A 22,424-nucleotide genomic window follows, 5' to 3' on the forward strand; every position below is an offset into this window, starting at 1 on the left:
AAGTAGCTAGACCCTGACAGAGCAAAAGATGCAGAGGGTCGTGTTGTGTAACACAGCTACGTTTGCATGAATGAAAGGGTCAATGTATAATTACTTTATGGATCATCTAGGAACAGGCATGTATTGCTAGCTAACGGCCACTTTTATCCAATCATCATTGTTGCGAGGTCCATTGCATGGGAACGATGCCCCTGCTCCAGACATTCATTTCCATGATTCAATTATCTTGATCCGAGCTGATTTGACTGAGCTACGGTCAAAGAGAGATTACATCAATCCATACATCAGCATACGTGCGAATGTCTCAGCTGATTAATCCTTGTTCGACCGTAACTCAACCAAATCAGCTCGGATCAAGCTACTTGAATCATGGAAATGAATGTCTAGAGCAGGAGCATCGTCCACCTACAATAGAATGCACAAAAGTTGGGAATGCACAAAAGTGGCTGTTAGCTGCCAATGTATGACCTGAAAATGAGGGTTGCGTACCTGTCATGCATGGTCCCTGAAGTCCAAACTTTTTAACCCAGTTACACAAACACGTCCCTCTGCATCTTTTGCTCTGCCAGGGTCCACCTACTTGACAATGAACAAAGACCACTTGTCATATAGCATCACGCACACAACATAAAGACGCCCATATCTCAAGATTTCACAATCAAACATGGGGTTTTTAATGGAGCAATGGGCTCGGCTTGGCCAACAGCACCTTGTGTGAAAGTTTCACGTTCAATGTCGCAACTAGCCCAAAAAATATTTTTTTGGTCGTCGTCGCCGAAGAGGTCGACCCCCTGGATCCAGTTTGGCTGGTGGCGACATTACGAAATCTGGGATTGGCCACGATGAACGTGAAACTTGCACACAAGGTGCTGTTGGCCAAGCCGAGCCCATTGCTCCATTAAAAACTACATGTTTGATTGTAAAGTTTAGAGATACAAGTGCCTTTATGTTTTGCATATGCTGTAAGCGTGGTGTAGTTGCTTCTCCTAGTGGATGCTGGATGGTGTCGGCTGCATTAACGGAAAGATGGAGAACTGAGTGCAATGGCACTTGGTGGTTACACACGCACGTCCTTCACAGGTTGTTGCACAAGTGGATGGTGATGATGATTGTCTCTAGGAAGGTATGTATGTAAGTTGGAGTATACATCATCCAATAAGGAAGGCAATAATAATGGTTCCATAACACATTTGGATGTAGGGAAAGGTCGAGCTGCATAAACCAATTTGTACATGTAGACCCAATAATGAATTCAGTGCGCACGGACATGGAGTAAGATGTTATTGATGGTTCACTTTTTCTCTTCTCAAGGTCATCCCACTCCTCCTTATTGTATCACCAAAGGCATATACTTCTTGCATGAACCATACATAAGCGAACCACCTTTATTATTCCATCTTCCAAGCTACATTATGTAATCCACAAGCTAGCAAAGTCCAAGTAGTGTCACCATCCTCGTCTTCGTCTTCGGTCATCATTCGTATTCGTACTCGTACTTGTCTACAGTCGTCAATCTGCTCGTCACCAATATCCAAAACACGCAAGTAGAAAAGAATGGGATCTTGCAGGTTTCCTTTTGAATCTCGTTGTCGTTATCATTGTCATTGCTGTGAATGTGGTAATCATTGTAATCGTCATTGTTGTGAATGTGGTAATCATCATAATGGTCGTCTCTATAAATAAAAAGCAGCCAAGTTAGATACCGCTAGGCGATCCTCTCAAAGGAAGAAAGCAAATCAGAAGGAATTCACAAACCAAACCACCACCATACGAGCAACGTCGGGCGATCACTTGTCTTTGAGAAAGCACTGCACGAATCACACAAGGCCAGTTCGATCCATGGCAAGTCCTCATTCATTCTCTCCAAAGAAAGAATGATCCCCAATCCTTCCAATCATTTCCCACCTCATGAAAAGAAATCCTCAAGGGAAAGAACGAGCCTATCACGAGAAGAGCGTGTTGGTTCAACACATTCACGAGCTGTTGCAAATCCCCTTTTACCTCAACACGGTGACCATGCTCTTCCAAAAACCCATCGTCATCGACCCATCAACTCAACGTAGGCCTATAGAGTCCTGGACGCGTTCCAAGAAGCTTTTCCAGCACACTTGGCTAATGCAGAGCGACACAGCGGCCACTTGATACAGGCTGGGACTTGAACCCAAAGAGATGATGATGATGCCCCAAGTTGCATTGCCTGACCAAAGAAATCTATTCAATTCATTATTAGCACACACGTACAATAAAACGCCTCTTTTCATTGTTTGTTTCATTGCACTTGCCTTTGCCATAGACATAAAGATCCTTTGCTGCTGGTTGTTAGAGACCGAAGACCATGGTGTGGTGTTGTTGAGCCGAAACAGAACGCCAAACCAGCCAACGTCTTGAAACCAAACTTGCCCCCTATATAAGCTAACACGTCAATGGAACCAATTCGGCTGCAACGTTGTACTCTGAATGTACCTGTTGACACCAAGCGTAGAGTGGGAATAGCAACGAACAAGAGGAAGCAACGGTATCGCCAAGGCAACCACCAACCACCAACCACGCTCATTCCTCAACACTTGGATATACACACACACCCTGACAATGCGTGTTCAGAACTACACAGCCAACAAGAGCACTCTTTTATAATACATTACCTTGATCGGGATGTCGTGAATGGGATGAAAGCAAAGGAGGGAGAAAAAGAAGTGTTGTCTCAGGTCGTAGAGCAACAGTCTCCCAAGTTTAAATCCCTTAATTGGCCGATTAGGATGTTTGCATAGACAACATTGCACTAGGCTCTTCAGACTTAATCCTGGTATATGCGCCCCATCACTCTATCATCTCATACATCAATTTATCAAAGATACCCACGCCCACAATGCACAATAAAAGGATGTTGTCGCCGCCCATCATACTCCCACATGTCTCTTTTCTCTGTCAAATTCCTTTGATTGCTTACACGGTCAACTTTTCAAGCTCTGTACGTATTCCATTTCTTGCAAACTTTGTGAACAAGTGCTGATCTTAACGAGGTAAAAAAGTCTGATCATGCTGCTTGATGAGTCACTACTCATACACGCCATCCTGTTACTTTTGATAAAGCTATCTCTCCGTGAAGCATATTCAAAAGTTGATTTTGGTGCCATGGCCTAAGTCTGGTGCTGCAATTAACTTGGTGCATGATTTGACATGTGCAAAGAGCAAGGGGACCACCCCAACTCCCGTGGTGGTGACTTAACGGCTTCCTGCAAGACATACTGATCGTCTACTCCTGCCACTCTTGTGAGCAAGAACTATCCTCGTCGTGCACCCTTCGCAATCACCTCGAGAAAGTTCACAGTATGTCGTAGAATTTATTGAAGGAGTTACGTTGACTTGGACCATCTCATGTAGAGCTTATGAATACGAACGACGAGAGCAAAAGTGTGGAGATAACTTGTAAGTAGTTGGAAATGTTGATCAAGTCCTTACATTAACACTGTTCAAAGTTGCACATTCATTTCCCGAGATCTTTTAAAAGCAATGTAAGTCTTATTGAAAACGTTTTTTCCACACAACCGCACACGCTCACTGGTTCTTTTTTATAACTGAATTGACGCTACTTCCAGCCAGCCATTTCATATCACCGGCGTTTTGAGTGCTGCAGCTGCCGAGAGCTTTTTGCTTGCATCACAGAACTTGGAATGCAGAACGTTGACGCTTTTCATACTATCAATGGGTGCAAATATCATATGATACATATCTTTGGACCACGAATACCATTAGGGTTGGGGACCTACTGGTGGGATGTGACAACCTACAAAGTTAAGGTGCAACTTGATACCGCTTCGCTCGTGCTTACCGCCATATGCCTGACAATAAAGGATGTATTGCAATGTTAATATGAGCGAGTTAAGTTATATATGATAGTCTAGACGACATGTATAGCACACTATGTGAGGGGAGGGAGCACTTGAACGCCTAAGTCACTTCAACTCCAGCCTTTTTTGGAAACAAAATTCAAGTCTTGCCTCACTTTTATTGCGACGCTCTTTAAGACCATCATCCTTTCTATAACCATACTCACTACCATGCTAATAGCTACATAATACAAGCATGGACACCACCACCTCCTTTCATGACCAAGATCAAATCATCCAAATCTTTATCAGCGTTGTTCCCACGCTTGGAATCTCGTCTGAGCAAAGGGCATCCATAATTGCAAGGATAAACCAGGTATCGTCCCAAAGCGTTCTTGATCCTGTCACTTCACTGTGTCCTTGTTGCCATAGCAAGATACATCTACAACGGGGCGCTTCGATCAACCAACACGCCGTACCTCCTTGTAAAATAACCTTATCGCCTTTATCTTGTTTGATACCACCATCATCCATCGTTGTCCAGGATCCTTGGTGAATTGTGTCATGTCATCAATATTTGCGTGCTCAATGATTGCCTTTGCCGATCCATTGCTACCCGTATCATCCATATAAACGCACTTTTTGTGATCATTGTCATGGGATCATCCAACGTAACAGGTTCAAAGTGAGATACGCCTTATATCAAATACACCATTCCCTTTTGCCTTGGATCTTGTGAAAATGGATGAACGATGCCTTGTTACCATAAAAGCCGGAAGTCGTGTTTGGACATACCTATTGTGTTGCTTCTGCCATGGGTGGATCGTGGTTACTCTCTTGGTCAATGAGGTAGCCACATGGGTCACCAGTCCTTGTTTGATGCGCTCCACGGTTGTTTCGTTTCACCGTTGACGCTGTTGTTGTTGCGATGGAAACGGCATCAGTGAGTACTCTGGAGGAGTCGGCGTTGAGTGGGTGCTGTGAAGAAGAAACGCCGCCATGGAAACCAACCTGCCAATTCATATACGGTAGCTATAGATACATAAGAGCGAGAGTTTGTGTCAATTATTAAAGCTTTTTACCCATTACACATGAATGACCGATATACTTTGCTGCAATGATGGCTATGCTACAAGTCAAAACCTTGCACAAAGGGGATCATGTTCGAGGGTCTCCGATCAATATCCGCTAAAACTCCACCACTGCTTGCAGCTGGTGATCCGTGCACGCATTAGCACCTTCCCCATATAGCAATGATCCAAGGTACAAGAAGTGTGTCTTTGTGCATGCGTGTCTTTTACCATAACCTCTTCAGCTAACACGCCATAAAGAAGACATACAATGGCCGCTGTGACTTTTCCATTTTCAGTCTCAGCATGGCAAAGGCTATAAACGAAAACTATTTTTTCCGCAGCACTTCAACCCCCAGGTTGCGCACCTCTTTCTCCTTTGGCTTTGCTGATCGAGATGTCTTGCATCGACATAAACGTTGCCGTCGTAGCTTAAATGACGTATAACTAGCCGTCCGCGATAGACGTTAAAAGGGCCCGTCTTGGTAAGACGTAAACTGCCCGTCTTGGCCTACGTAAACATGCCCGTGTTGTTAGGTACGTCCATAACACGTTAAAAAAGACCCGTTTCGGTAGTACGTTAACTACTGCGTCTGCTTCACGCCCGAAGCCGTCTTGATGGTACGTTACTATCACGTTTGCACATTTACGTTAAAATGGCCGTCGTAGCTTAAATGACGTACAACTAGCCGTCCGCGATAGACGTTAAAAGGGCCCGTCTTGGTAAGACGTAAACTCCCGTTTGCACATTCGTAAAATGTTTGCCGTCGTCAGACGTAAACGCCTTTTCGCACATTTTCTATAAATGCTGCCGTCGTAGCTCAAATGACGTATAACTAGCCGTCCGCGATAGACGTTAAAAGGGCCCGTCCGGGAAGACGTAAAACTACGGATGTGGATTGTCATCACCTCCTCGTGGTCACATCTGGAAACCATCATTATGATGGGCTAAGCATGGCATTAAATAGTCTTATAACTTGATATCCAATAAACTTTACTTTTAAAAACTTTCTTCTCCCATAATTGATCACGCAAAGATGATAACTTGAAATGAACTCTTTAATAAAGGATGGAAAGGTAATTCAAATATGACAAGCCTTTGATTGTGCAATGGTATAATGATCATGCATGTGGGGATCTTGATTGAGTGGGAGGATGCGCGTGTGCGCAAGTGCTGTATGTGCTATGTAGTACGGGTGGTTGTAGTCAAGGTGAATCATCACAGCTCTTTTTTCTTCGTTGCTATGCCGCTCCATGCTTGGTGCCAACAGGTACATTCAGCGCCAATGTTGTAGTAGAACTTGCTCCATTGAAATGTTAGCTTGTATAGACCACGAGATTCGATCGCAAAGACGTTGGCTCATTTGGCTTTTGACTCGACTCGCCTACACTACATCGTGGTCTTTGGTTTCCCAAGTAGCCAGCAACAAGGTACTTTGTGTATATGAAAAAGGCAAGTACAGTGAACAAAGAAGATGAAAGAGGTGTTTATTGTATATGCATGGTAATAACGAATTGAATAGGTTTCTTTGGTCAGGCAATCCAACTTTGGGCATCATCATCATCTCTTTGGGTTCGACTCCCAAACCTGTACCTTTTGGGTCGTTTGACATCATCAGTGCACAAGACAGGCCGCTTTCACAATATGCTGGTGGTTACTCTTTGAGGATTGGAAAGATGAGGGGTCCTTCTTCCTTTAGAGAAGAGGATGAACGAGAGCAAGTATGAGTCTGGGCAACTACGAAAGCGATGTCCTTGGGTCGACCTGGATTTGCTTGAATCGTGTGCAGTGCTTTCACAAAGGATGGTGATTCGGCCTATTTGCATCCCTCTGTGGTTTTGATGAACAACATCCTCCCAACACGTACCCGGTTTATTGATGGTGGCTGGTTTTATCTATAGAGACGAGGATCAGCTAGAAGAAAGGATGGGTTATTACCCACTTGGAATTTGGTGTAGCTTATTCCCTTCTTGGTTGTTTGTAGTAGATTAATATGAGAGCTTTTGATGAAATAAAAACGGTTCTGTTATCGGCCTTGTAAGGACCATGAATACATGCATACGTACATAACACGTATTCTGATGATAGATAACGAGAGAGGGGTTGAGCTTAAGAGAAAGGGTGATCCTCCATTGAGTTTCGAGAGGTGAGTTATGTACCAATCCCAATGTATGAATGTGAGCATCATCATCCACTCTAATTAGTGTTGGACTTTCCCAGAAACAAGCGATATTTAATCTAGTAGTAGTACACAATTTATTATCTTAAACTTTTTATGCGAGAGATGAACGTTTGTTGGGACCATTGTTATCAGATCGACTAAAACTACTTGATCGTGCGCGTTTAACTCGCATAATATCGGCGTAATCATTAGGCAGGGTCAGTGCAGCGCTGGGCTCTGGCAATGCATCGGATGGGACAATTTGCTTCAACAGCTTCCTGAATGCTTTCTGGATGGCAGGTGTCTTTTGTGGATTACGCGTAAATACACGGATAACAACCTCTTCAAATTGACTTGGGATCATGAATGAGACTTGTTGCTTGGGGATCGTGAAGGATTCTATAAAAGAATGCGATTAGTCTTGTGCTTATTACCCATATCATGCTTCTATTGCCTTACCATTATCATTGAATTTGGAAAAGAATCGAATCGAATCCACAGGGTTCCTATCCTTCATTGCATAGTTGACCTTTCCCCATGCAACCACTATTTCATCTTCTTGCAGGTTGTCATTTGTCGATTGGTAGCCCATGATTTCTTGGACATTCACCTTGTCCTAAAGCTATGTATTAGCATGTACCCTTTTCCATCCCCATCATCCGATCTTTTACCTTTGTGAGATGGCCTTGAATCTCGGGTGGGATCAAAAACTCGTCGACAAACTTGTAGAGATCTCGAGTACGCAACCGTTTCATGATACTCCTTGATGTCTCAAGTTCAGGTTCCTTGGAACGCTCAATCATGCGCAAAATGTCATCCGTCAAATATAAGTAATCCTCAGGCCGATCCACAGCGGAAGAAATTTTGAGATACGAGTCTAATAAATGAGACGATTAAGATCCCAGCATGCGTAACCCCTCACAAACTTGCTTTACCTGCATGCAAAAGAGCATCTGTAATCATCAGCTCCACTGCTTTGCCTATTCAATATCAAGATTAGCTAGGTGTATAGTAGACATATATGATACGAGGGGGATGCTTACCAACACGGTGGGTATAAATGCGTTTGAAAAGACTATATCGTGTATGGAACATCTCATAAATGTTGTAGACCTCTTTGTGATGATAGCAGATCTCGTTGTTAACGACGCGACTGAACATGAGCAAGCGCTTGGCATCGTATGAGCTTCGTAGACCAATATTGTGGGTGTCACGCTCAATGTAATCAAACTTGTCCACATCCACGCTGTTCCTCTTGTTGGCAACGATATCAAACAAAAATCGTCGTTCCTGGAATTGGCTATAAAAGAGCAGCACAACAGGAATGATAAGCAAACAAATGAATCATCAAATGACCATGCCATGACATGTACCTTTGTGAGCGAGGTGCACCAGCAATTAGATCCTTGATCAAGTTGAGATGGTCCCGTTCAATGTCAATATTGTTGTCGTCAACGAGGTACTCGAGCATCATTTCAGATGCTTGTTCATGCGACCATTGATATCCAGGTCTACAAGAAGAAAATGATATTAAGGATCTTGTAAGGTGCTTGCATCTCTGCATACGTACCTTGCTCGAGGCATTACTTCACTATCGAACACATGGCTGAAAGGTCCGTGGCCTAATGACCATCCATGTCAGCTAATGTTAGTTTTCCCACGCATATACAAGCATAGTTACCCAAATCATGGCAAAGACTACAATGGACATCCTGATTAGATTCAACGAACGTACGTAGTCTATTGCCAACAACTAAACTTACCCAGCCAATTTGACACATTTGACTTCATCATTGGTAATCTCGAGTTCGGGTTGGTCTTTTTGAAAGCGTTCAATCAATGTGCCTGCCAAATGCGATACACCTACACAGTAAAAAAAGGAGATTGGTATACGTATCCATGGAATCACCAAGTTACTGAAGCTCTTACCAATAGAATGCTCGAAACGATTGTGGCTGCCACCAGGAAATACAAAATAGGCTGAACCAAGCTATATTCACCCAACCCATTAGATACATGCATATGGATACACCCTCCCATTGTTTCTCTTCGTCTCGTTGTATTATACCTGCTTGAGATCTCGAAGTCGTTGGAATTGCACAGTATCCATGACGTCTATCGTGTATTGATCCAGGCGAATATGGCCCTGTTTGGTTCCATTAGCACTGTCGACTCGCCTTGTTGCGGCATTCCTCTTACATGGATCGGATCGTTGATGACTTTGCCGTCGTCAAGGTTGCAATGGTGGTCAAAGGTTTGAACAATGGACATTGGAGTAGGGAAAGACGCCGGGAAGCAAAAATGGGGTGGAAAGGGGAAAGACAAGTAGGAATAGTAACGGGACCAAACGAATCCAGCTAGCGGCCAACAAGTGCGTGTTTTGTCTCCGCTCAATGCTTTTTCGCAAGCTCTCTCTCTTGTTCTCTTGCTTGTACGACATCTATGGCCCTGTCTTGTGTAGCATTGACATTCAAAAAAGCCATTTACAATCATGCAAACAAACAATGGACATGAATGGAAGCGTCACGTGATTTTGAATTCAACACCTTGCAAGGACCCTTGGCAACCAAACATACTTCCATAGCTGGGATACGTGGTAGTAGCTAGTTACCCATAATGAATCAAATACTGGCTATTGTAATGAGATTCTTTCCTACCTTTTCGATCAAAACTATGAACAATGCAAATATAACCATGACGCCATGATCAATCAATGTCTGGAGTAAACAAGGTCTACAGGACAAAGAGGGGGTGAACATGCTTATTTATCTACAAAAATCGCCGTTCAAGAGGCAGGTGAATTTATCAGTGCTGATTTTCCACTACCTCGGATCAGTACTCCAAGATGCTTGACCACTTTATCAGTTTGATCCATCATGACAACACTTCCCACGCCCACTCACCTATAAACAAGGCTGTGGTCACCAACACTATCATACGCCTTCCTTTCTTGTTGTACGCACATCATCATCAATGGCCTTTGGTAAGTCTCAAGGATGGTCTTTATGTGATTCAAATATGAGGGTGCTCATGCATTCATCTATGTAGCTCACTTCACTGCTTTACACTGTGTTCCTTGTTGAACCTTTTGGGGTAGGTATAACCACCACTTAAGTACATGTCGAAAGGATGCCTAGACTGATGAGAAATCGAGACTCCTTTGTAGGTGGCATAGGTACATGCTCAAAAGTCCGTTGAGGCTCTTCGTATCACCAACGAACACAAAAATAAAAGCTAGTGGTGAAAGAGCGTCGAAGTGCAAACGTGCCAATAAGCTTTAACGAGGTCTATGACTGATGGAGATTTGACCTAATAGCTCATCTGCAGGTTGGTATCGGGTATCATTAGGCGAAACAAAGATCATGTCTATTTACTTTCTTAGGAGAGCTGTTATTGAAGCAACAACAAGTTGTTCAGTATTACAGGCTGAGCACACAAGATCACAAGTGTTGAGAACGAAGACGCTATAGCGAAGGCATTTGAAGAATGCGAATTGAACTTCGCTATGAACACAGGACGAGAATCCATGCAAGAGCCGTAGTACCCTTCTCCTTCTATGACCTTTGTTTTATGCCCAAATTATGTATACATAGTTCCAATTGCGTTGTATGATGAGCCATACATTCTTGTTTTGATTTTGGATCGCACAATAAGCGTCCATCACTGTTGCATTAAAATGTTTCAGGTTCAAGCTGTCAAATGTATAATAATTTTTGCCTAGGCATATGGCCAAATCGGCGATTACGTGAGCTTGGATCCCGCCCACTACAAATTTCCGCATTTCGTAATACACAGCGCAGTATGCAGTATACCCCATTTGTCACCCATCCATAATGAGACATCTTGAAACGCATGAATGAAACTCGTGAGTATAAAAATTGACATCCACGTGGGGCCCCAACCGAGCTTTCATCATCCATTATCATTATACTTTCAATATAGTAGTAGTAATACTTTTACGATCATCAACATGGTTTCGCATGTATTGACGACATTAATAACCACCATGGTGGTGGGTTGTGGTGCATTGGTCACCGCACAGCAATCTTGGACAGCCCCCATGAATGGGCCCAAAGGAGGCAATGCAGCACATTACTTGGCCAAAAATTGGCATGTCCCAAATGCCAACTTTTATGGTCATCAGGACGTATCATTTACAAACGATCCTATAAGCGGAGACAACAACACGAGTGTACTTCAAGTCAAATACAAGGAGGGTGCCTATGGTGCTATGGGCGTTGGTGGTACAAGTGGTTGCGAGTTCAACGTCTATCCCTTTGGCCGTTCAGCATCCTATGAAAGTGCTATGGTGAGTTACCAAGTTGCATTTGCTGAAGGATTTGAATGGGTTGAAGGTGGTAAATTGCCTGGTATCTTTGGAGGTACGTAGTACTCTACTAGTTGTCACATATACACACACATGGATGCTAATAATGATGGTCTTAAGGTGATGCGGCTGCTCGTTGTTCTGGTGGTAATTTGGCTGACGGCACCAATTGCTTCTCGATGCGGCTCATGTGGCGTTCAAATGGTATGTCGTTTTTCTATTTTGATGCCATTGAAAACAAGATTAACAATGATCCATGTCATAAAGGAAATGGTGAGGCCTATGCTTATATTCCTGAAAACGGCCTTTGTGATTCAGGCAAGAAAAACGTTACGTGTGAAGGTGGATACGGCGTTAGCATCTCGCGTGGGGCGATCAAATTCAAAACCAACACGTGGACAAAGCTGTCAGTCTACGTCAAAATGAATGATGCCAATGCATCCAATGGCGAACTCAAAGTATGGCAAGATGGGGCACTTGTCATCAATGCCTCCAATATCAAATATAGGACATCCAACAAGATTGGAGCCACCAGCCTAATGTTTAGCACCTTTTTTGGTGGTGCTGGTCTAGCGTATGCATCTGCAGTCGACACATCGGCCTATTTCAAAGATATCGAAATGAGCGTTGGCTAGTAAATTTATGATTCTATCGCCCTGTTTTCATCGTTTGTACATTTTTTTTTCTTTTGGATCGACAAAAAAAAAGTACATAGGGGAGTTAAGGATATGCCGAGTGAAACATGCATTATGCCGTTGATCACACATCATGGTGTGAGATGCATTTGGGCAGCTGTACATCGATCTGTGCACGATTCTGAAACCACCAATTCAATATCAAGCCTGTTATTCGCAATGTCTCACCTTTATATATTTTGGTTCAATCATGTAATGATGAAGATGATACTGAAACAACCGCTTCCAATACCGCATTCAGGAACGATAATAATTAGAAGGAGTTTACCCATTTGGATATCAATAAAAGAAGGCCACATGTATTATCACAAGTTGAAAGTTGTCATTGTACTAGCAGTGTTACGATGGTGGAAACGTTGGATCCAGGGTTGTAATACGAGCTACACATACCAATGAGCATGGAGGGTTTCGTTTAATCATCGACAAGGGGTGTCACAAGTCGTGTCATGGAAGCTAATCCTTGCAACTAGAAAATTCTGCTAGTCGAGACCACCACGCCAGTATTAAGCTAAACAAATTCCTTATCTAGTGAATGTAAATGATATGGATCATCCAGATCAGCAGGCAAACGAGCCTTTCTAATGTATAGCTACCCCTTAGTGAAATGCGTACAAGGCTGGGCTTGTGTGAGCAATCACAACGATATCGCACGTGCTACTCGTAATACGCATACCAAGAAGCGGTGACTCATGTATGGGCAAACACAGCTGTATACAAACCTTGGAAAGGGTGGAGATCGGAACCCAAAGTATACGAGTCGCGACGTGCATTCTAGTCCTTTGCAAACGACATAAGAGAAACGCACACCACGTTGTATCAAATTAGTTTCTTTAGGATGGTAGTGTGCCTGTAGCAGGCATTGTGTCATGGATACTCATTATTGTCATTTGCATGTTTATGATCGTAGGATGATGTACAATAACAATGCTTAAAAAGTAAAGGGCTGAACCCCGCCATTCATGTTGTCGTGTCGCATCTTTTGGTGTGTATGTAAGGGTGATGTTGATAGCTATTTTATACGTGGATGGCTTCCTAAGATGACAGTGCTTCCATATGCTATTGGCAATGGTGGTTGCTCAACAACTTGGCCAAAGCGCTGACTTGAGATCTAATGATGATGTTTGTCGTCGTACAGACGCGTTGCACAGCCTACATGTTGGTCGTCATGGCAACCAATACGTATACCATGGAGTGGTTTTGATGATAGGGTGGTGAATCTGTGATGGAAGGCTTTGATCCAGACAATGATGTTATTCAAAGAGCGAAATGATGATGGTATCCTAGAAGCTTCTTATCAGCCAGCCATGATCGTCATCAAAGGAATAGGCGCCATTTGACGTCGTCATCGTTCTCAACAATCAGGCAGCACTATTACTTGTTTGTATTCTAGAAAAATAACGGTGAGAACAAGACCGATCTGGATTCTTGGATGTACCAAGAAGGTTAATTACACAGGCCCAAGTCCGCACAGAGGTAAGTGAAAATATATATAAGGAAACGCGCTTTGGCTTTTGTTCCCCCTGAATTCATCTTTCCCACTTTTCAGCAGGAGATACACGATGCTCTTAAATGTATGTACAGTAGCAACCATGATGCTTAGTTGTGTGCTGGCCGCACAACAACAACCACCTTCATCGCGTGCCAAAGAGTTGGGTCTCACGCAAACTTGGAGTGCACCCATGAACGCCACCAAAGGAGGAGACATCGCCCAATTCATGTCAGAAAATTGGGGCGTGATGAATCACAACTTTTATGGCAAGGAAGACGTATCATTTACAAAAGATCCTGTGGGTGGAAGCAGCAGCAGCAGTAATACCACCGATGATTCGGGCGTAATGGAGGTGCAGTACAAGGCTGGATCTTATGCTGCCAAGGATGATGGTGCGATCGGTGGTTGCGAGTTTAATGCTTATCCCTTTGGCGAATCAGCATCTTTTGACAGTGCCTTGTTAAGTTATCAAGTCGCCTTTGATGATGGCTTTGATTGGGTTCAAGGTGGTAAATTGCCTGGCATCTTTGGAGGTATGTATATAAAGTCCATCATCTTCATCGATCTTTTCAAAAGTATGCTAATTATCAATTTAGGTGGCGAGGATGAAAAATGCTCTGGTGGTGATAAGGCGGATGGTAGTAATTGCTTTTCGCTCCGACTCATGTGGCGTGAAGAAGGTATGTGTAGTCGTTTCCAAACACTACCAAAGTCTAACCACTGCCACCATCATCTATAGGAGAAGGCGAGGCCTATGCTTATATCCCTGACAACGAAATTTGCGATTCAAACAAAAATAATGTTACCTGTATTGATGGCTTTGGCATCAGCTTCTCACGAGGTGCTATCAAATTCAAAACCAACGAGTGGACAAAGATGGAAATCTACGTCAAAATGAATGATGCTAGTGACTCTAATGGCGAACTCAAGGTGTGGCAAGACGACTCGCTTCTCATTGATGCCTCCAATATCAAGTACAGAACCACAGACCAACTTGGTGTTAGCAGTCTCATGTTCAGCACCTTTTTCGGTGGTGGAAGCAAGGAGTATGCATCATCCACCGATACTTCAACGTATTACAAGGATATCGAATTCAGCGTTAGCAAATGAGTCTAGTAATAAATTTACAGCTCTTGGCTTTTTTGAAAAAGTGTGCATAAAAGTGATGAATACGCCAAATGAAACATGGGATTGTATGCGTTTATGCCGTTGATGATATGTGTTTCAGTGTTTTGGACATCCTTGAAAAGATCAAAGAATGTGTGCGTGCGCGCGGTTGTGTGCCGATGGCTAATAATCTGTACACGATTCTGAAACAACCATGAGCTTAATGATTCGCCTTGTCTCGCTCTTTTAGCGGGTGGATCAGATCAGCCAAGGGATGAAACAACCGCTTGGAATACCGCATTCAGGGACAAGAGTGCAGAATTACACCGCTTGGAGCAATGTGCAGCAACATCCTTTTATGCAAATACAATAGTAAACGGAATTTCGGGCCGAGCACACGGCCTTTTGCAAGTTGTAAAATGCTCCATCCAAACAAAAAGGATGGTGATGTTTGCATGCAATGCATAGTCTTATGATAGGCCGATCTCACATGCATTATTGTTATATCGTACATATGACCTTTGGACCTATGTCAAAAAACCATCAAAGCAAATCGTATGATACGATCCATCAATTGACACCACCAAAGTGCATCAATGGTAGAGGTTTTCGATAAATCAGCTTCACCCATCATTCATCCTCTTTCCCACTTCACGAGATGCACCCAAATGTTGTCTACTACGTGCTTTCTTCCCCCCCCTTCATGCTGCCGTTAAGGTGATCCTTGCACATAATAAAGTGATTGATGGTTGTTAAAGAGAACGTAATGGGTCAAGCCATCCTCATTGTATTGTTTGCCACATTAAAGCCAAAGATGAGTGAGTTTGGTTCTTCTGTATTTGTCTATATGAAGCGGGTGTACCCATCCGTGCGTGTTAGACAACAGTTGGGAGATCACGTTGTCTGTGTGTGTGCGACCAAGGTGCACAAAAACGCGCGTGCGTGTCACAGGACTCGTGTATAGCTCACCGGGAAGATCCTATCCTATTCAGCTTGGTAGCTATGTATGTAATGTCAAGGCGTGCCTAGATTGGATGATGTTGTTTATTATCCTTGGCTATGTTTGTCATCATAGCACCATTATTTGATCCCCAACAAAAATGTGCAGCTAAAAGGAAAGAAATGACATGTAGCACAAGCATTTGATATACAATACAATAAAACAGCACCGCTGGGACTTTTGGATGACGTTTGACAAAGAACGGTGTATATATCGATAGGCGTTACTTGTAATGGCGGGTACCAGAAAGGCGGTGATATCTACATATGCAACTGTACACAAAGCTTGGAGGGGTGATGTTGATCGGAACACGGAGCACGAGCCGAGATGTTCTGTTTAGTCTCCTGCAAGTGACACAAGTGAACAAACCCAAACACTGTATCACGAGCACATTGGTTGCTTTGGGTGTACGTTGTGCTGTTGCGGATGATGTATTAAGAAATACAATCGTTGTCATATTGCGTGTGCGTGATGTTGAGATGAACCATGATGATTGTTCCAAGGATAGGGATATATGGGTGAGTCCTGTCATTTGTGAGTGTCGTCGTGTTGTATGGTAATTGATCTGCATGTCATGTTGATGGCATCGGAAGGGGAGAGGAGCAATGGCTCGATTGTTTACAAATACATATACACATGCACATACTACAGCAAGTAGTAAAAAGCGGTCGCCGGTCTTAAAAAGACAAGTGCAAGGATTTAACCCTTTCTTGTTCATTCATTCTTTTTCCCTCTTTCTCACTCTCACTCTCACTCTCACTTACTCTTTTATATAACACATCGCCTCCACCTCTCTCTTTAACACTGTATATTACATTCACATCCTCCCTCGTATCTGATGGGTGTCAACCAAAGCAAGCTCAACTACGAGTCGAGTCTACGGTCACAACGCTCATCACGTATGATGATGGGTGATGGTAGTAGTAGCAGTGGCAGTAGAACAAGTAGCAAATTACACCTTTATCGTCAATCCCAACAACAACAACAACAACGACCCATCATCTCCAGCAAGAAGAAGGAGGAAGAGACTGAGTCAACCTTGTCACGTTGTACAACCAGGCACGGGGCATTAGATCCGACGACGCACTCCCATTATAATGACACGAACTTGAAGCAAGCGACCAAATCAACCACAAGAAGCTATAACAACCAACATGTACTCGATAGCGGCTATTCATCGGGATGGCAACAAAGCAGCGTTTTATTTTCTCATATCTCATCCAACATCACTACCGCCACTGAACTTTCGCATTTTTGCCTTGATGATAAACCCACCAACACAGCTTCCATTGTTGCTCAGGTGACAGCAGCCACAACCACATGTTCCAATGCATCGTCAACCTCATCGTCATTGGCTCCTTCTTCCCATGTCAATGAAAAAGCAACAACAACACCCATCACCACAAAGTCCATTCTGAATCAACTGGTCAATGCGCCCCATGAAACCCAACTCATTCTGGACAGAGCTTTTGCATCAGCTTACGAGCAACAACAACAACAACAACAACAACAACGTGATCAAAAGGACCCAGTCTATGCAGCCTACAATGCAGCGTTACAATGGAGCCAGCAAGTCGATGATGAAGATACGAGGCGAGCAGCACAAGTATGGGTGGCACGTTATCACGTGGAGTACAATCAAGATCCTTCTCATGGATTCAATCACCTCAAAGCACTTGCTCATGGTGGATGCTGGCAAGCCTTCTTCCCTCTTGCTATATGTTATTTACGCGGTGTTGTGACCAAACAGGATGATCGTATCATCCAGCCTGTGGATACAACAATGGCTCGTCAATGGTTTAGCACAGCTGCTCAATTGGATCCCACCACCACAACAGACAAGACCGTTCGTCCCACTGTGGCCCTTGCTCAATTGCATTTGGGGATATTGATGACTCAGGAACATGACAATCAAAAAGCCTTTCATTGGTTTCTCAAGAGTGCAGACAATGGCAATGCGTAAGTGTGAGGGTGAAAAAAGAGAAATGCCATATACTTATGATGATGGATATCCGTTGTAGGCAGGCACAGTTCATCGTGGCCATTCATTATGCAATGGGATTGGAGGTGGATACTATCGATAGGATCAAGGCTAAGAGCTATCTGGAAGAGAGTGCCAAGCAAGGATTTGTTCATTCAAAAACAGCCCTGGGTATCTTGCATTTGGAGGATGACGAGTATGATCGTGCTTTGATATGGTTGGAGCGAGCTGAACAAAAGGTATAAAAGGAAGAGGGGGGGGGAACACCTTGTTTGATGACCTATTCACTAACAACAACATATAAAAAGGGTGATCCTCGTGCTCTCTTTCGACTTGGATTGCTTTACAAAAGTGGACAACATCGACGCTATCAAACATCTGCAACAGCGATGGCGACGGTGAAGCAAGATTGGGAAAAGACAGTGCATTGTTTCAAAGCTGCTGCTGAACAAGGTCATCCGGGTGCTCTCTTTCAACTTGCTCTTGGCTATCGAAAAGGCAGCCTTGGTCTCAAATGCAACTTGGCCCTCGCTGATCAATTGATTCAACAATCGGCAAAGGCAGGCTATACACCCGCTCAACGATTCCTTGGTTTCATGTATCGAGAAGGATGGGTGCTCACTGGATTGAAAGATACGACAACAACAGCAGCAGTAGCAGGCTCCCGTGTACATCACAAGAAATCCGACAAGTTGGCATTCCAATGGTTTTATCGAGCAGCACAACGGCATGATTTATATGCATATATTCTTGTGGGACAATGCTATGAGCAAGGTCGTGGTGTACCCGTCAATAGAAAGACAGCTCTTGAATATTATCAAAAAGCAGCTCAAAAGGAGGATTCACCTTGCCAAGCCAAGGCACAACATGCTATGGCAGATCTTTTATTACGTATGGGACGATTATCAGAAGCCTATCATTGGTTTACTTTGGCAGCCAACAAAGAGGAGGAGGATGACATTGAAGAAGAAGAAGAAGCAACATGTGATGAAGCACAATTAGGGGCGTCTTCGTACGACTATCACTGGCCAACACGACGTGCTAGACTCATGGTTGCAAGATATCACCTGCATGGCTGGGGTGGTGTTACCATTGACAGACAACGCGCCTACAATATCCTGACAGAGCTGACAGCCCATACCGAACAAGATGGCCATGCCCATTATTGGTTAGCCACATGCTATCTTGAAGGAATCCCCGATGTATGCGAGATCAATTATGCAGCCGCGTTTGAACATTACTCCATTGCAGCAAAAACAAGTGTACTCGATTCGGAATATCAGGTAAATATTATCTTTTTCTAAACAAAGAGGGAAAAAGTTCTCACGAGAGCATCCTTTAGTTGGCTCGCATGTATGCCAAGGGGATGGGTGTCGAATGTGATCGTTCAAAAGCATTGGCTTGGTACAAAAAGGCTGCTAGTCATGGCCATCAAGATGCACTCGTTACACTTGGTTACCACTATTACACCATGGCGACAACAACAACAATGACTCTTCAAGAGGACGAGAGCGTGGACATCAAAAAGGACAACCTGAACAAAGCAATGCAATACTTTGAAAAGGCGGCTGATATGGGCAATGTGAATGCTATGGAACGACTTGGGGATATTTTGCTCTCCTTGGCAGCGGCACCCACCCTTACATTGAAAGGAAAACGTGATCGAGACCAGCAACGTAGTCGGGCAGTGCATTATTACACAAAAGCAGCTTCGATGGATCATGCAACAGCACAACGTGAGCTTGGTAAGCTCTATCATGCTGGCATTGGTGTCGCACGAGACTACGAGCGAGCATTTGCATTATTTTCAAGAGCAGCAGCTCAAGATGATCCCGCCGCCACACTCCTTTTGGGCAATTGTTATGAGCACGGTCATGGAACCATCCAAGATCAGGAAAGGGCACTCGAACTTTATCAACGTTCAGCCAAGCTGAAGGATCCATTGTAAGGAAACCCCTTTTTGTTCTTAGTACATACGTTCTTTGTTTCTCATTTCATTCTTATTATAGTGCTTCCTTTGCTGCTGCTCAATTATATAATGAGCTCAACCGTATCCATGAAGCTTACACACACTATAAACTCACCGCCAACGACCATCGACTAAAGTCAACCACAACGAGCAAGACAGCAAAGTGGATGATGAGCCGATACATTGTGGATTATGACGACATGCCCTTTGGCGAAACCAAGGAGGATGCCTTTAAGATGTTATCCCATCTTGCTATCACGGAGGACAATGGCGATCCATTTACACCTGCTTTTTATTGGCTTGGTATGTATGACATTGCAAGGATTGAATATAAATGTTCTAATTCACCAAATATAGCGTATTGTTTCCAATATGGCATTGGGACATCGATTGACCTTGTGCAAGCTATCGAGTGGTACCAAAAAGCCGTGGAAGAGGATGACAATGTCGAAGCATTGGTACAACTTGGCCTTATTCACAGTCAAGGTGGTCCAGGTGTGCCAGGGGATCAAGGACATGCTATGGATTTGCTCCAACGTGCAGCTGAAAGAGGACATCCCGCAGGGCAATATCAATTAGGTAATACATGGGAAGCACAGATGAGGTATAGTTCTTTGTAAATGTTTACACGCATATATGTAAACAATGTAGGCATGGCTTATTGGCGTGGGTTGCACAGCATAACGATCGATGAGGAGAAAGCAACCATGCTATTTCAAGATGCAGCTACGCAAGGTTATGGTCAGAGTCATTGGGCACTGGGTGAAATGGCGTACGAAAAAGGCGACAAGACAATGGCACTTCATTGTTGGCAAAATGGTACTCAGCAAGGAGATCCATCTTCCATGCGATGTCAAGCACGATTATTATTGGAGCATATGCCACAAGAGAATAAGGAATGCATGACACAGCAATATATGGACGCCATTGAGCTCTTGGCGGGAGCAGCACACGCTGGTGATATTGAATCACACTTTTACTTGGGTCGTATTTATCTCGCTGAAGCTGCACTGCTCAAGACGAATGGAATGACATTACAAGAACAACAACAACAACCACCAGCGTCAGAGGACCAAGAGCAAAGGTTGATGATGATACAGCAGCAACATGATGAGAAGACAGAATTGGCCAAACACTATTTGGAAAAGGCGGCATTAGCAGATCACGTCGAGGCCATGTTTCTTTTGGCCCAGATATGGCATGAGCAGCAGGAATATACAACAGCCCACAAGTATTATGAAAGGGCAGCAGAGCAAAATCATCCACTTGCCAGAGTGATGCGTGCTCGTTATTTGTTGGGAGATGGTATATCGGGTATCGAACCTGATCCACAAGCTGCTTATAAGGTATGAATGTACATGGGTTGCATATGGTGAAAGAGGAAGCATACATGTTAACTTTTTCATTTACAGGAACTTTTGGATTGCGCAAAGAACGAAGGATGTGTAGAGGCTTATCATTCTCTCGGGCAATGTCACGAATATGGGCTGGGAACCAAGCAGGACTACCAACAAGCACTCGATTGGTATCTCAAATCCGTCAAAGTGACAGGTGACGCCGAAGCGCTCTATCGCATTGGAAGTATCTATGCACAAGGTCTTGTATCGCCTCCTCCCGAAAGTGATCGATCCTATGATATGGAGGCACATCGCTGGTTTGAGATGGCCTGTCGTATGGCGAATCATGCTCGTGCACATTATCATCTTGGCTTGTATTATCTTGACGGCATCAAAGATCACGACGGCGTTGTTTTATTGGAATCGGATCAAGATAGAGCACTGCACCATCTACAATTCGCTGCTCAGCAAAATGATCGTGATGCCATGTTGCTACTTGGTACATTGTTGAACGACGAGGAATGGCTTGATCATGCTGCACAACTCGGATCACGCGATGCTCTTCGTGAACTTGGCAAATTATACTATCTGGGCACAGGTGCTATTACCAAAGAACAGGATTTTGAACAAGCGTACATGTTATTCCATCAAGCTGCAAGTTTAGGTGATTGTGATGCTGCTATGTTTGTGGGGACTTTTCACGAGCATGGTATCCATCATATTGTTCCTGATTTACAACAAGCACTGAGATGGTACCAAGTGGCAGCCAACAACAATGAACAACAACCATGGATGGCAGAGCTTGCCATGGCGCGTGTGTTACATCAGCTACCAGGGATGCGTGCGCGTGCCTATGCATGCTTCCAAGCTGCTTTTGAATATGCACCCAGTGATAAGGAGCGTACTGTGCCCGACATCATGATGGCTCGTTACAAACTACACCAATGGCACGCTACTTGCACTGAGGAGGAGGAGGAACAACAGGATGCAATAACGACTCTTTTGAGATATGCCAATGAAGGTGATCCACGTGTCTTTTACGAGGTAGCCCTATGCTACGACAATGGCCATGTGGTGGAAAAGGATATGGACAAGGCGTTTGAGTGGTATACTCGCTTGGAGCAATTCCATACACAATTGAATGATGATGCTCAAGACATGCTCGAAGAAGAGTTGCAACAAGATATCCGCAAAGCATTGTATCGTCTGGCAGACTACTATCGGAATGGATTGGGGGTTACTCAAGTCGATCATACCAAAGCCGCTACCCTTGAACGTCGTGCCTCCTTATTGTGTATGGAGGAGGAAGAAGACGATAACAACATCCAATCGCTTCCATCACCCACATCATTATCATGAGACTACTACTACATATGCCTTTCATTTTGTGTTTTATATTTACATCCCATCCTATCATTTCATTTCTTTTACACTTTTCCCCCTTCCCATCCTTCCTATGT

At 43.8% G+C, this 22,424-nt stretch overlaps 5 protein-coding genes across 5 annotated transcripts; 3 read left to right on the forward strand and 2 right to left on the reverse strand.

The window, feature by feature from the left end:
• Nucleotides 1-4,622: 4,622 nt before the first annotated feature.
• Nucleotides 4,623-4,850, reverse strand: O0I10_004158 (uncharacterized protein; the record flags this gene model as incomplete). Its single annotated transcript, XM_058484220.1, has 1 exon — nt 4,623-4,850. The coding sequence occupies one exon, from the start codon at nt 4,848-4,850 to the stop codon at nt 4,623-4,625; it is 228 nt and encodes a 75-aa protein (XP_058344845.1).
• A 2,321-nt stretch (nt 4,851-7,171) lies between these two features.
• Nucleotides 7,172-9,330, reverse strand: O0I10_004159 (uncharacterized protein; the record flags this gene model as incomplete). The annotated part of the gene is made up of 12 exons (XM_058484221.1): nt 7,172-7,458; nt 7,519-7,675; nt 7,731-7,936; nt 7,995-8,039; nt 8,103-8,359; nt 8,433-8,570; nt 8,630-8,681; nt 8,741-8,757; nt 8,823-8,922; nt 8,989-9,049; nt 9,128-9,205; nt 9,259-9,330. 12 exons carry the CDS (start codon nt 9,328-9,330, stop codon nt 7,172-7,174), a joined length of 1,470 nt encoding a protein of 489 aa, XP_058344846.1.
• A 1,735-nt stretch (nt 9,331-11,065) lies between these two features.
• On the forward strand, nt 11,066-12,021 carry O0I10_004160 (uncharacterized protein; the record flags this gene model as incomplete). The annotated part of the gene is made up of 3 exons (XM_058484222.1): nt 11,066-11,441; nt 11,507-11,590; nt 11,654-12,021. 3 exons carry the CDS (start codon nt 11,066-11,068, stop codon nt 12,019-12,021), a joined length of 828 nt encoding a protein of 275 aa, XP_058344847.1.
• Nucleotides 12,022-13,670: 1,649 nt separating this feature from the next.
• O0I10_004161 (uncharacterized protein) lies at nt 13,671-14,680 on the forward strand (the record flags this gene model as incomplete). Its single annotated transcript, XM_058484223.1, has 3 exons — nt 13,671-14,103; nt 14,167-14,250; nt 14,310-14,680. 3 exons carry the CDS (start codon nt 13,671-13,673, stop codon nt 14,678-14,680), a joined length of 888 nt encoding a protein of 295 aa, XP_058344848.1.
• A 1,835-nt stretch (nt 14,681-16,515) lies between these two features.
• O0I10_004162 (uncharacterized protein) lies at nt 16,516-22,323 on the forward strand (the record flags this gene model as incomplete). The annotated part of the gene is made up of 8 exons (XM_058484224.1): nt 16,516-17,636; nt 17,699-17,897; nt 17,967-18,941; nt 19,001-19,602; nt 19,668-19,930; nt 19,985-20,206; nt 20,279-20,973; nt 21,040-22,323. The coding sequence occupies 8 exons, from the start codon at nt 16,516-16,518 to the stop codon at nt 22,321-22,323; spliced, it is 5,361 nt and encodes a 1,786-aa protein (XP_058344849.1).
• Nucleotides 22,324-22,424: the final 101 nt, after the last annotated feature.

The sequence above is a fragment of the Lichtheimia ornata genome, assembly GCF_029851405.1.
Source record: "Lichtheimia ornata isolate CBS 291.66 chromosome Unknown scaffold00015, whole genome shotgun sequence".
NCBI lineage: Eukaryota > Fungi > Mucoromycota > Mucoromycetes > Mucorales > Lichtheimiaceae > Lichtheimia > Lichtheimia ornata.